General features: G+C 29.0%; 2 protein-coding genes across 2 annotated transcripts in view; one reads left to right on the forward strand and one right to left on the reverse strand.

Annotated features, from left to right (window-relative positions):
- LOC123295787 (mitogen-activated protein kinase 1) overlaps positions 1-13,961 on the reverse strand; it is a 208,225-nt gene that overhangs the window by 145,698 nt on the left and 48,566 nt on the right. The window lies entirely within an intron of this gene.
- On the forward strand, positions 9,490-11,450 carry LOC123295788 (trypsin-3-like). Its single transcript, XM_044877246.1, has 3 exons — positions 9,490-9,585; positions 10,298-10,707; positions 11,056-11,450. Exons 1-3 carry the CDS (start codon positions 9,516-9,518, stop codon positions 11,365-11,367), a joined length of 792 nt encoding a protein of 263 aa, XP_044733181.1. The 5' UTR covers positions 9,490-9,515; the 3' UTR covers positions 11,368-11,450.

Genomic DNA, 13,961 nt, shown 5'->3' on the forward strand with positions numbered 1-13,961 from the left:
TTCTTATACAGAAATAAGGATTCATATAAATTGAGTTTGGTGCGACCCTCGAGATCCACACGAAAAACTTCCCGGTATAATAAAAAGTTATACAAAGGTCTTTGTTAACATTTATAAATCAGATTTCGAGCGTGTTTTGCAGCTTATGCTGGAACGATCATTATCTCCATAAATAAATGATGAGTTTCATCTACTTTTCAGATTCTGTTTATCGAGTTTTTTCCAGCTTATTTATTACCATTAAAAAATGGCTCAACCAATTCTGCTGAAAATTTTTTCAGTTCTTAAATACGCGATTACGCGTCGAATAAGCTCACGTGTTAATGTCATAATTAGTTCGGGTGATAATCGAGGCGAAAGAATTCGAACGAACATACGCACATATACGTACTCACACACACAGACATCACATTGAAAAGGTTTGATTCGAATATTAAGCCCTTGAAACCGCGAAAATATGTAGAAGTGGAGATTTTCAAAATTTGTCCCCTTACATTAACTTCCTCTTCCCTTTTCTTTTATTTCAGTGAAAGGACTCGCACATAAGAACAAATTGTTCATTATTACTTTTTTTTAAACTTTTAAATTTCTAAAATTATAGAAATGAACCAAGAAGAAGGTTAACCTCAAACTTTTAATATTATTGACCCAATATCAATATGGAACAAAAGGTATATTGATCTTCTGAGAAGTATATTGATCAATAAAATCGATATAGAAAATATGGTAGATAATAAAACGTCCAAGGTATTTCACGTGGTCAATATAATTGATATTGATCAATTATACATTGATCGAAATAATAATATTGGAAAAGAATATTGAGGAAAAACTATTAAATTCCTCCTCTCTTTTATATATTTCGGCGAATATTGTCTCTGATTTTAATTAATCAATATTACTGACCACATAATGCTAGATTTGTTTGAAAATCCGTCAATATAATGACGTGGTTACCCAAAATACGCTACGCTATTTTTGGAGACGTTTACGGCTTCTGTTCAAATCATGATTTTATAGGATCAAATATTATTGAGTCGTGTGAAGGCCACCTGAATAAAAATACTGCAATAATGACGAGCACGTTATTATGGTATACCCGGTATTATAACGTGCTTTAACGTCTATATTAAAGCTTTTATATAGACGTTACAACATTATTGACATTAAAGAATAATAAAAATGTGATATAAAAACAAAAAAATGGCTTTTTATAAGAAAAAAACTTATAATTAGTTTTCTTAAGTGATGAAGGAGAATTTTTTTTTTTAATACGTGACAAAATATTTTCTGTATTTAAACGTTCTGTTTCTCGTAGAAGAGTTAAAAACGACGAGTGTAGAGTTGATTGCTTAGACGCAAGTTAATCAAATCAAAGTGACTTGAAAACAATCACACTCACTTTGGCAGCACTATGGCTCTGTTCCAATATGAAATAATTCCAATATTGATCCTCTAATAAACTCTCGTCTTCCGAGATAGAGATCATAAACTACGCTTTCATCGGGTTTGGCTGAAATCTGAATGACTCTGGTATATCACATTTAGGTTTCAATCTATCTAAAGAAATATGTTTAATTTATTAGACAAAAAATCGACGTCTTTTTAAGCAAAATTAGTTTTGAAGTAGGGTAAATTTTTGTAAGGGATGGGGGTTTTAAACTAAGTATAAATTCATGTAAATATTATTTTCTGTGAAACGATATTATTTATAACTTAAACAAGTGAAATTTACAAAATTTAAAGAACCCCCGACGAATGCGATTTTATTCTTGCAAACCCATTTTTGGAAACTTAGCTATAAAATATTTTCAATCAAGTCGGTTCGACCGTTAAGGGGCTACGATGCCACTGAGAAACACATAGATGCATAGATAAACACTTTAAACTTATAACAATTCTTCTTAAATCATTATCAAAGTGATGGTCAAGGAAATTAGATGAGATGAAAAGGATACTCAGAGAGCTCTCATTTTTTGGGACCAATTTTTGGAAATAATTTACCATTTCACTTTTCGAAATGAATTGAGCCAGGTTTGTTTGACCATTCATTTCCATAGTAATTATTTATTTGTCAAAATTATATGTCATGCCTTTTCGAAACTGAATTGATTTTGAAGATCATAGTCAATTTTTTAGTTTTTTCGGGTATGTCACCCTAAGCTCGCATTTGGAACATAGCTAAGAACACTCCACGTTTAATTGCCTCCAATGAAACCAAAAAAATTAAAATTGGTTCATCCGTTTATGCGCTACGATGCCACAGGCAGACACACACACAAAGCGATCAAACATATAACACCCCTTTTTTTAGTTGGGGGGATAAAAATAATAAGAATTTTGCTTCACAATTTTGAAGTGTAAATTCATAAAATAATACAAAAATTAAAAAAAACATTTATTTTTAAATCTGAAAAGACTACGGAAAGGTAAATAGTCAAAAACTGCCTGCAAAAAAAAGGAAAATCTAGCAAAAACCATTAAAGTAGTTTTGGTAAATCTTGTAAAAACAATTCACTAAAGTCAACATGTTAACCACAATTTATTTTAATCAAAAAAAAAATCAATCATAACATTTTCCTACTAAAATAAATAGCTAATCGAAATACCTCCCTAAACACACAAATGAAGGATGACTTGATCAAATAATCATAACTAACATATAAAATCCCTGCTTAAATATTTACCCTATTTGAAATATTTCTCTCATTTCAATGAATACAAATATTTAACATAGAGAAAAAAAATTTCTTTTCGTGGAATATTGTCATTATGTTGGAAGAAAGTCTATTATTTGCTGTCGGAACTATTAATTAAACTTTAGATATATTACTGTCAACTATTGTGCGCTTTAATAATTAATAATTTTTTTAATTAATTCTTCGTCTTTACAAACTTCGGTTTAGAATTTGTATATTGTTTTCTAAAGGTGATTATACATTCTCAGTAGTATAATATGCGGATATAAACTTTTTAATATAAAATACTTACAGTGACGTAATTCGAAGCTATGCAGGGGAATAAATCATTAAATTAAAGTTTAAAAAACTGAAAAAACGTGTCATTGCTCTAAAAAGTGGATAATATTTTTAAATTGTAATGTAAAATTCAAAGCGTGGAGTGCTCTCCACATTTATTTTTTAAATTAGGTCTCTTGGCCGATATCGACCGATATGCACTTTTTAGTGACATAGATTAGATAATTGGGTAACAAAGTAGAATACTAGAGATATCAATAAAACTTTATAAATACATTTTTTGATTAACAAAGTTTCCAAAAATCATCAAAAATTCCTAGGTCATCGGGCTTTTTATTATTATTTTATCGTTCAAAGTTGGATGAAAAAATAATGAATCATATAGATTATCCTTTTCAATTGGATATTTCTATAACAAAAAATCTAGAGAGTCTGATAAAAAACTATCCAAAATAATTAGAAAATCTTGTAGTTTATAATAATACCATAAAAATATAAGGTTGTCGATGATATAAAAATAAAACTTTAATTTAATTATGAGTTCATCGAAGATGCATCATTTGATGAACAGAGACGACTATAGTTAGAATTAATGATTGAAGAGAGATATCTAAATTGTCAAATTTATAAGCAGCACTTGCATACAATATATTATATATTTTTGTAGTTGCATGGTATTGTAAAGATAAAAATAACACATTATTTGACTGCAAAGCATGTATTTGGTTTATATGTATGTACCGTGCAATAAACCAAAACTTTTATAAAATACTGTAGGGAAACAAACACCTTAAAAATAAATCAATGAACGTGACTAGGTTTGTAGAGCTCACGACCTTCTGCATGAGGCGCGGTCACTCTCGCCTCTCTAGTTTGAGATTACTGTTAATATTTCAAGATAATATTATTAAAGTGATAAATAGGTTCTAGACTTCTAAGTTTTAATTACATTGTTTGTTAGTTCAAATAAAGTTAAAGTATAGTAAGCATGTTAAAAAAATTCGAAATTTTTGGGGATAATATCAAAAATTCAACTTTTCGCGATTTCTAATCCAAGAATTCCCATTTTCTAAGCCCATGGTTTTTTATTAATTTTAAAGTCTCCGTTCTTTGATTTTATCAAGTAGAACAACTTTTTTTTATTGCAAAATTCTTTTTTAAGAAAGAGTTCGATTTACAGATACATTAAATATAAGAATTTTTTCTATTTAAAAAAAGTTTACATGAATGCTGCAACCTTAAGCTATAAAAAAAAAAGTGAAATAGATACAAAGTAATATAGATATTCCTCCCAATGGTCACGCTCCTGACTAGATGATAATAATATGTAGATACCACCTACCTTATGTTTGCATAATATAGGAAACACACAACAGGTATGGTACAAAGCTATCCCATATCATTTTCTTCATAAAAGTTGATTAAAATAGAAAAAAATTACACTTACCTGAAAAGAAAAATAAAAATTATTTAGTAAAAGAATAGATAGATAATAAAGGGTGGTTTTCTTTCTAAGAAAAATCTATTTAGGTTTTCTATTACTTTTTAAATGTTTCTTTTTAAAAATTATTTTTTATTTTTTTTTAGGTTAATAAATATCCTAATATTTTCCATTAAAGCAATTAGTCAAAGTAAATTGACGCTTAAACAAATTTTTTTGTAAGTATAAAGACAAAATATGTTGAAAAAAATGTTTTGTTTTGTCGGGTTAATGTCCGTTACCAACCAAAAGATTAAAATGTTGTGCAAATTCTAAAATAAGAAAAAGCTATATATTTTAAACCAGGTTATTGAGCAGGAAATTAGTATCGTAAAATTAGTAGGTAATACATGGCTATCAAAATTCAACGTATTTAATTTTCCACATGTTGATGGTAAAAAATGGAATTTCGCCAGTATTTGATTTTCTAGAGGCACTCAATCATTATATTTCTTATAAATTTGCTTCGTTTTTGTGATATTTGTAATATTAAGTATATTAGTCCTAAATTTTTTTTACCCGAAAGGAATGAAAATGTAACTGAGGCAGGACGAATTTTACGCAAATATTTCAATATTTGTATAACTTACAAATATACACAGACGTTTAAAAAAAATTCGGGATATTTTGTCAGTTGAACAGACCTTCTAGTTAAAATATATATATATATATATATATATATATATATATATATAAATCCTAACTAATATTATAAATGTGAAAGTAGCTTTACCTGCCTGCCTTTTTGCCTGTAAAGTTTTCATGTCAATAAAATCAATGCTGATAATTTTCGGTTTATAGAGGGAATGAGATCTTGGAAGGAAATAGGGGATCAAAGTCAGGTTATTCACAGTATTATAACTTACATTTATCAGAAAAGGACGTAAATTATAATTTATTTTAATATCTCAATCATAGCTCCCTGAATGTAGAAAAATAACATCCCTAGAACTAACTTTTTTCACTTCTATTCTTGTTAAAATGATACGGTTATTTCCATTAAACGCATAATAAAGTCAAATTAACAAAAAACTTTATCTTATACGATATACATCGCAACCTCCGACAATGGAAAAAATGTCCCTAAAACAATCTTTTTTTTCGAAAGATACAGTTTTTTTATTTCGACTTGAAAATTCACAGACTGTTTTTTGCTGTGATATGGGACCATGACCGTCCGGAAAGTCAACCTTGCGAACAATTGCAAGAGTAGCGAGCTCCTTGACCGAAGGCTACCTACCATATTGTATTAGAACAGGAAGTAAAGTTGGTGATAAGGAGGTTGGCTTAGCGAGAGCAAGTGGATTAAAGGATAGCATGTGATGAATTTGTCTTTAAAGCATTTTCTATATTGTGAGTATTGCATAGAATAAGTGAGGGCAAGGTACGGTCTCTAAATGAATCAATCAATGATATACTAAATAATTTTGTGTGTAATTCTTTGAAATGAATCATTATCTCGATCGAATCGACGGAAAACAGCTATTGTTTAATAATTGTTACTGTTTTTTAAAACTATAGCATAGATATGAGTTAAAAGGAACCATCATATATAGAATATACATTATTAAACATGAATTAATTTTGATACGAAGAAAATTTAAATGAAAATTAATAATTTAATCATGAAAATGTCTTGTATATTAATGAAGTCATTATTATTCCTTGATATAATAATGTTTTGTAAAATAATAACGATATTCTCTATAGGATTTACTTATTCCTCTTGGTATCATATATCCTTTACGTTACATAAATTTACTATACACAATTCTTTATACTGAGTGATTTTAAACAAAATTCTTGCACACTTTTATAACAGAGAGTGGAATCCGAAAAAAACTCATATTGACTATTTGGATTTCGTACAAGTTCGACGAAAAATTTGATTTATAGAATTTCTATTTATGGTATTTTTATTGGCGAGCATATTCTAAAAGCAATTTGTCATGAAATCTCAGCAGAGAAGCGTTAGAAATCCAATTTCATTTTCCCTTCCTGATAGAAGTCGTCTCTAAAAGAGATCCCTATTTTTCAGGAGACGGTTTACACTCAAGAGGAATACAACGTAACTGTGTGAGCTTGGGTGCTATGATTGAGTTGCTTCGTAACTGTATATTTGAAAATATTCGTTTTGAGAGATCAAAATTTTGCTGAGCGCAATAAAACCTCGGAAATATTCTCAAAGTTGACAAATCCCAAAATTCATATTTCCATTTTTCAAAATAAAGTTTGCCAGTTTTACAGAATGTCATCAAAGCCTGAGAATCGGAAAACTATATGATAAGGGTTATCATAGTGACTTAATTTTTGAAATAACAATCTTATCTTCTAAAGGCGATTTTTTGCCTAATACTTTCTGCAAATTGAAAGCAAAAAAATGGACACTGCGAGGCACACAAAAAATATTAGCATAAGGTCTACGAATTGCCAAGGAAGATTGAGTGCTTGAAAACATTTTCTGCTCTTTTCAATCAAAATTCAAAAAGTTGTAAACACTGTTATCACGCACGTTCATAATGACTGTCCATTTAGAACTCTTCATATAGACTGTTGATACTGGCGATATCTCTATATCGACTGACTTGTTATTTTACAGTACTCATATTCTACACTTTTACACATAAGCCGTTTTCAAGGAAACCATGTACCATGCACAGCCACCTTAGATGTCAGACTTAATTTTATTATTCTAGAAAGTACCTTCACAACAAACCACGATACCAGCTTCGTTCAAATATTATTCGTACTTCTCAAGGCATGGTCGGGCAAAGTTGTTTTGAGATGTAGCTGAAAGTTTCATGCAAAAGGTTCCGTTTGTTATAGGAGTTTATTTTCTTAGAAATTATCTGAGGAACGAATACAAAATTTTCGAAACGAAGTGACGAATAAAAACCCCCCTTCAAAACAAAAAGGAGCAAAAGCGATAGGAGCCGCATTAACTCAGCGTCATCTGAATTTGCTCCAATTTCTGTACAAGGTTCATACAGGAAGTTAAATAAACTGTTTTTATTTTCGGAATCAAGTAGTCTGCAAGAAGTTAGACAAATGTGGACCCTGTACATAAAAAAGAGCAAAATATGGTCTAACACGTAAAGTTGAAAGGTTTTTCGAACAAATGTTGATATATAACCGTAAAAATAAAGGACCTGTATGTTGTAAATATATAAATGTGTTGCTTCATTTACTGTTGGATGATGTACATTAATCCCTAGGTTGGTGGATACATAGAAAGGATATACCAGGTATATACATTTTAATATTTCATTTTAGACTTTTTGTGATGCAAATGTATTCTATGGTGTTATGAGAAATTTTAACACTGTAATTTTTTTAAAAACATTTTGAGGAATTTAAAAAAAAAGAAAAATTCGAATAATTTACAATTTTTTGAATTTGTGGACACTCAATAGTGTGGAAGAAGAAGAAATAAAAGCCAAGTAAAAGTGACAGTTATTTGCAAGTGGTTAATAATTGTTATCAAACGTGATTAAAAATTATTTTATAACCCATTTTTTCCAAAACAAAAACAATCCCAACTGACAAACCTTCTAGTTAATAAGTAGAAAAAAAAAGTTTTCTTGGAATAAAGAATAAAATTTGAACAGTTATTTATGATTTTCGTTGTTTTTTTTTTCGAATGGTTTTATCCGAAATAAATGAATCATAAATCCGATATGTATATACATAGAACTGTCGAAGTAAATGGAAAAAAATATTTTTGTTGTTGACTTAAATGATTCAAGAAATATTTATTTTGTTATTTTTGAACGTAAGGAAAAATATTAATGTTTACTTTTATCTTACACTCAATTCTCACAATTCGACAAATAAAAATTTATTGACTTGTGAAAATGTAGTTTTAAAACAAAAATTATTTCGGAGCAATGTTAAATGCAACTTCCTTCTTTTACCTATTCAGTCACATTCTTTTTTAATATATTGGTTTTGATTCGTCGATAGCTAGAAGACTTTAGACAATTCTTGATGTAATTTATTTAAGTAATTATTGCAAGCGTCACTGAGACCACTTCGTTTCGAAAATTTTATATTCGTTTCTAAGATAATTTGTAAGAAAATAAACTCCTATAACAAACGAAACCTTTTTCATGAAATATTCAGCTACATCTCAAAACAATTTTACCCGAACATGCATTGAGAAGAACGAATAATATTTGAACGAATCTGATATCGTAGTTTGTTGTGAATATCCTTTGATGAATAAAATTAAGTCTGACATCTAAGGTGGCCGTGCGAATAACAAAAATAGTACATGGTTTCCTGGGAAACGACTTATGTGTAAAAGTGTAGAATATGAATACTGTAAAATAACAAGTCAGTTGATATGGAGAGTTCTATATCAACAGTCTATATGAAGAGTTCCAAATGGACAGTCATTATGAACGGGCGTGATAACAGTGTGGTGCTAAAAGTAGTTGTTGAATTATTGATCAATACAATGGTTGAAAATATATTTGGAAAACAATATAAAGTTTTCAAGGCACCTAGTGGTGTTTTGCTGTAAAAATTTCCAATTCTATAGAAAAAAGGGCAAAAGTTTGTTGTATAATTTTCCGACAATTAAATATAATAAAACTTGACCTTAAAAGTACTATTTACATGTTGCTATTACAATAAAATTACTATTATGGGCTTTTCAAAAACAAAATTATTTCACATGTTTTTAAAAGCCAATTAAGAACAATTTGCAATTATTATAAACAAAATATCGCAAAAGATAAAAATTTCAGAGGCAGTTATCAAAACAGTATATGCATCCAAATCATGTATGACTCATGCACTTTTCGTAATAATTATTCGGCACATTTCGAACAATATTATTTAAGCATTCAATAAAAATAAATGCACTAACAATTTATAAATTTAATTGCTTATAATTATTTACAATTATATTGTTGCAAAATGAAAGTATTTAGAGTAAAAATTAGTAATAATTACCGTTATCTAAATTGATTTTGGTAACGAATTTTCTATTTTCTCATTCATATAAAAACGGCAGAATTTTTGTAATGACAACTTAAATACTCTTAGCAATCATGTATTCAATTTTGTTTATCAATTACATTGTCGTGATCGTGTTGGCATATGCAACAATTGATTGCAATGGTAAGTCATAAAATATTAATAATTAAAATTTATTGTTCAATTCAAGTCCATTCAAGTTCAAATCCATTACTGTCATCATACCCAAAGTGAGTTTGAGTTCGTTAATCCTTTGAGTCCATCTTGTAATCCGTAACAAATAGAACAAAAGTTTAAATATAAAAATTAACTCAGTCAATTGTTTATTTTCACTCGCTTTTATCTATATTGTTAGGATTTTACACCCTAAGACATATAGAAAGAACTTGTTCCAGCATCTCAATTCTAATGCATACAACATATGCGCGACTCAAAATACTGACCTTCAATTATGAAATTTATTTCTTGCTCAAATTAATAAAAACTTTAAGGAATACCCGATACATAATTTATTCATGAAACACCACATTTGAGCAGAATTTTAGCAGAATGATCATCTGATACATTTTTTAGAGATTAATAGATCCTCTGATCGATTTCTAATCCGAAATGCTAGAGTGAGTTCTACAATTCCAGGTACAGGTTATAACGGCTCTAGAATGTATCGTGTAAACTAATGATTTTAAATATCGCTGCCATTATTGCTATATCCAATGAATGTTGTACTTAAACTTTAAAGGTACGCATTTTTTGAAATTTTTTCCTGGAGAATATTAAATTCAACTCTAACCTATCCTTAAAAAACTCCCTTTTCTAAGCAGAGAAACTAAAAAATATTAATTTGTTCAAATTAAAGCCGCTCTTATGGATCATCGAATTGTCCATGGTGAAAATGCACGGATTGAACAGTATCCTTATCAAGTGTATATTCTTAGAGTGAAATCAGACTATCAATGTGGAGGAGCTCTCATTTCCTCCAGTGTCGTCTTAACAGCTGCACATTGTTATCCACCAAACGATCAACAAGGAACAGTTCGAGCGGGCTCAACTAATAGAAAACAGGGTGGTCAAGTACGACAAATAAAAAGAGGAATTTTGCATTCCCAATATAGTGGAGCAAATTTGCAAAATGATATTGCAGTATTATTCGTTGATCGACCTTTTCAATTGACGTCAAGTGTCAAGCCAATTCGATTACCTGTAGGAGAAAATGATAACCCTCGTGTAGGTGACATTGGAGTTACTACAGGTTGGGGATATTTAGGAGTAAGTTATATATTCCAGGAGTCATATAATAAATTTAATTAAAGTTCGCTTTGTTACCAGCTTCCTTATTAATTTCTTAGTAAAACTGAAATATTTATTACAGAAGAATCTCGAGAACTTCAACCCCGATTACGTAGAAACCTCTATAAATTAATAAATTGTTTGCTTCTTTCCTCTTAGAGCCTCAAACCTCATTTACTTAAAATACAAAGCCATTATACCTTAAACGAATAATTCGAATAATATGAGCATTTTATCTCAGTCACTTCAAGTACTGTTTTGACGATGTCAATAACTTAAAGCATCTTTATTCTTAATCATAGTAAAAATATGAACCATTATTTTCAGAGCAGCGAAAATGTACCTCATACATTAAGACAAGTAAAATTACCAGTAATGGATCAGAAAATATGCCAACAACAACAAAATAAATTTCTAATAATACCGATTACAGCAAACAAATTATGCGCTGGGTACTTATATAATGCTAAAGCTATTTGCCAAGGTGATTCTGGCGGACCATATGTTGTTAATGGCGTATTGCATGGTATTACATCACATAATTCAGGACCGTCTAACTGTGGTAAAGCCGGGGTTCCTAGCGTTTTTACAAGAGTCTCATCTTACCGAACATGGATTCGTAATACAGTTCAAATTTAAACTTAAAAATTCCAGTTTCCTGTATTACTAAAGTTGACGAAATAAATTTTTAATATAACTCGCATTAAAAATTATGATAATTTATTTTTCAATTTTTTATTTCAACTTTGGGGCACATTAACCAACAAGAGATAAATCCACAAAAAAAAAATTTTGGTGATTCTCATTCAAAAACATGGGAATTTAGAAAACAATTATGAATATCCAAAAAGAAATTGGGTATAATGTACCTTCCTTGTTTTAACCATATTTTACTAGAAAAATCTCTTAAAATTTCATTAGTATTTTTTGTTAATGTATTGATTTATCAATCAGATATTCAGCTACTTTAACTTCGTTTTCAAAAAAATTAATTGAAATATATCTCATTCGAATTTTGAATGAACAATTAATAAATACTTAAAAAATTAATGTATGCGGAAAATTACAAAAACAACTTGACACTTAAAACAGTTAATTATAGAAAATGTATGTATCTATTAGTATAAAATCACTATGAGACAACCTTTGTATATCACTTGATGACATGGGTCAGTTGCAAAATTCAAGTATTTTTATTTTTATAGAATACTTATTTTTTAGAGTCAAAATGCCTGTATACATGTCTCTCAACCCCTGAGTATAGATTCACCGAATTGCTTAGAAATGTCATTTCACTCACATTCTGCTGACATATTGAAAGCTAAATCATGGCTCGTACTAAACTGGTTACTTTACAAAGCAGATTTGATATGTTTAGCCATATTTCTTGCTTTGCAATTTGATGATGAGATACTCAGGCCTTTAGTCTTTGCACTGTATTTTTCACTATATCTTTCGCATTGTATTTTGTACAACACACATGATTCTTTGTTCCAATCGATGTTATCTTGGGGGAGAACCTCACCATCACGTCGATCTTTGTAGAATGATAATCTTACTCTGAGTATAAAATGTTAATTATTACCATGTTAATTGTTCAATTTAATCAAGCTTATTCAGGGAAATTTTACGCGACAAACTTTTGAATGAAAAATTTGAAACTAATCATAAAAACCTGAGAATATTTCCATAACCAAACATAAAAAAATTTGACCTTCTTCCAAGAGCATTCCTAACATATGAATATGACAATTAAATTACTATTATGGGTTTTTATTAAATAAAATTATAGTCAAAATCGGTTATAACGAAAAATCGGTATAAACGATTTTTTTGCTTAAGGGGACGTTTGTTATCGAGCCAAAACATCGTGTGAAATCTATTTTTGGATAACATCAATGACTACGAAAATATGAAGGGTTTAAATGTACCAATAGAACGAAAAAAAATAACACTTGTTGACATCATAGCCTCCAATTTCCTGCAAGGCCGATTCATTTTGTCAGATTCCAAGCCCGTTAACGAGAAGAGACATTAGTGGATTTTATTCACTAAAGACAGTGAATACTAACGTTTTTGGAGCCTTGTTCCGTATAAAATAATTCCCATTTCATAAGAATAATTCATAAATTTTCAAACTGGACGCATTTTAGTTACGTTTTGCTTCCATATTGTTGTTTATATTAACACAATCAATGAAAACAAGTGTTAATGAATTAACCATTAATAAATTTAATGATTTATATAATTATCGGCAAGTACGTTGTTGCGAATTGAAGGTATTTACTGTTAAAATTTTAGATTACATTATAATGTTTAGATTACAGTAATTGTTACTGATAACTATAATCTAAAGTTATTTTCGAAACAATTCATATAAATAAGACAGGCTTTTGTAGAAAGTCAAAGAAAACTAAAACATTTATCATGGATTTAAATTCGTTAATCACTTACATTGTTGTGATAGTGTTGACATATGCAACAATTGATAGCAATGGTAAGTCTTAAAATATTATCTATTAATAATTTTATTGTTTAATTTTTAGTTCATTACTTGTATATTCATTAAACATGTACAAGTTTAACTGCTACAATGAGAATAAAGACTTCTTAAATTAATACAACATTTAGGAAAAAGCGGTCATTCGGACAGTAGTTACTTTATATCAAGAATTATCACTCATTTGCATCATATAATTTTTAAAAGAAAGGATTTTATTTTTTATTTTATTAAAGAATTTATATTTGTTTGATTTATTTAGTGAGAATACAATCGTATACTCGCAATTGTAACGCCCTCTCACATTCAAATATATCGTTAATTATTTTCAATTAAAGATCTTAAAAAATAAATTATTTTGTATTTATTTTTTAATATTTAAACTTGTTTTTTTAGTTAATTAAATACTTGTAACACAAGATTCAAATAGGTGAATTGCCAATTGTCGATAATCACTTTTTTGATGTGATTCAATTCAAGAGTTTCATGAATGGAATCAATTCACCTTATCAAGTCAATGTTTCAGGTCGATCTTAAAAATATTTCACTCGAAAAAACGATTTTAAATCGACATGTCTACCCTGGTATGCAAAAATTTTATAAAAAAGTGAAAACAAGCAATTGACTGAGTTGATTGTTGAAATAACATGTATAGAAAATGTTCATAACACAAGCATTTGTTTTTTTACATTATGTAAGAAAAGAACGATAGCCACTGTTAGAGAGACACATG

Source organism: Chrysoperla carnea, chromosome 3 (assembly GCF_905475395.1).
Source record: "Chrysoperla carnea chromosome 3, inChrCarn1.1, whole genome shotgun sequence".
NCBI lineage: Eukaryota > Metazoa > Arthropoda > Insecta > Neuroptera > Chrysopidae > Chrysoperla > Chrysoperla carnea.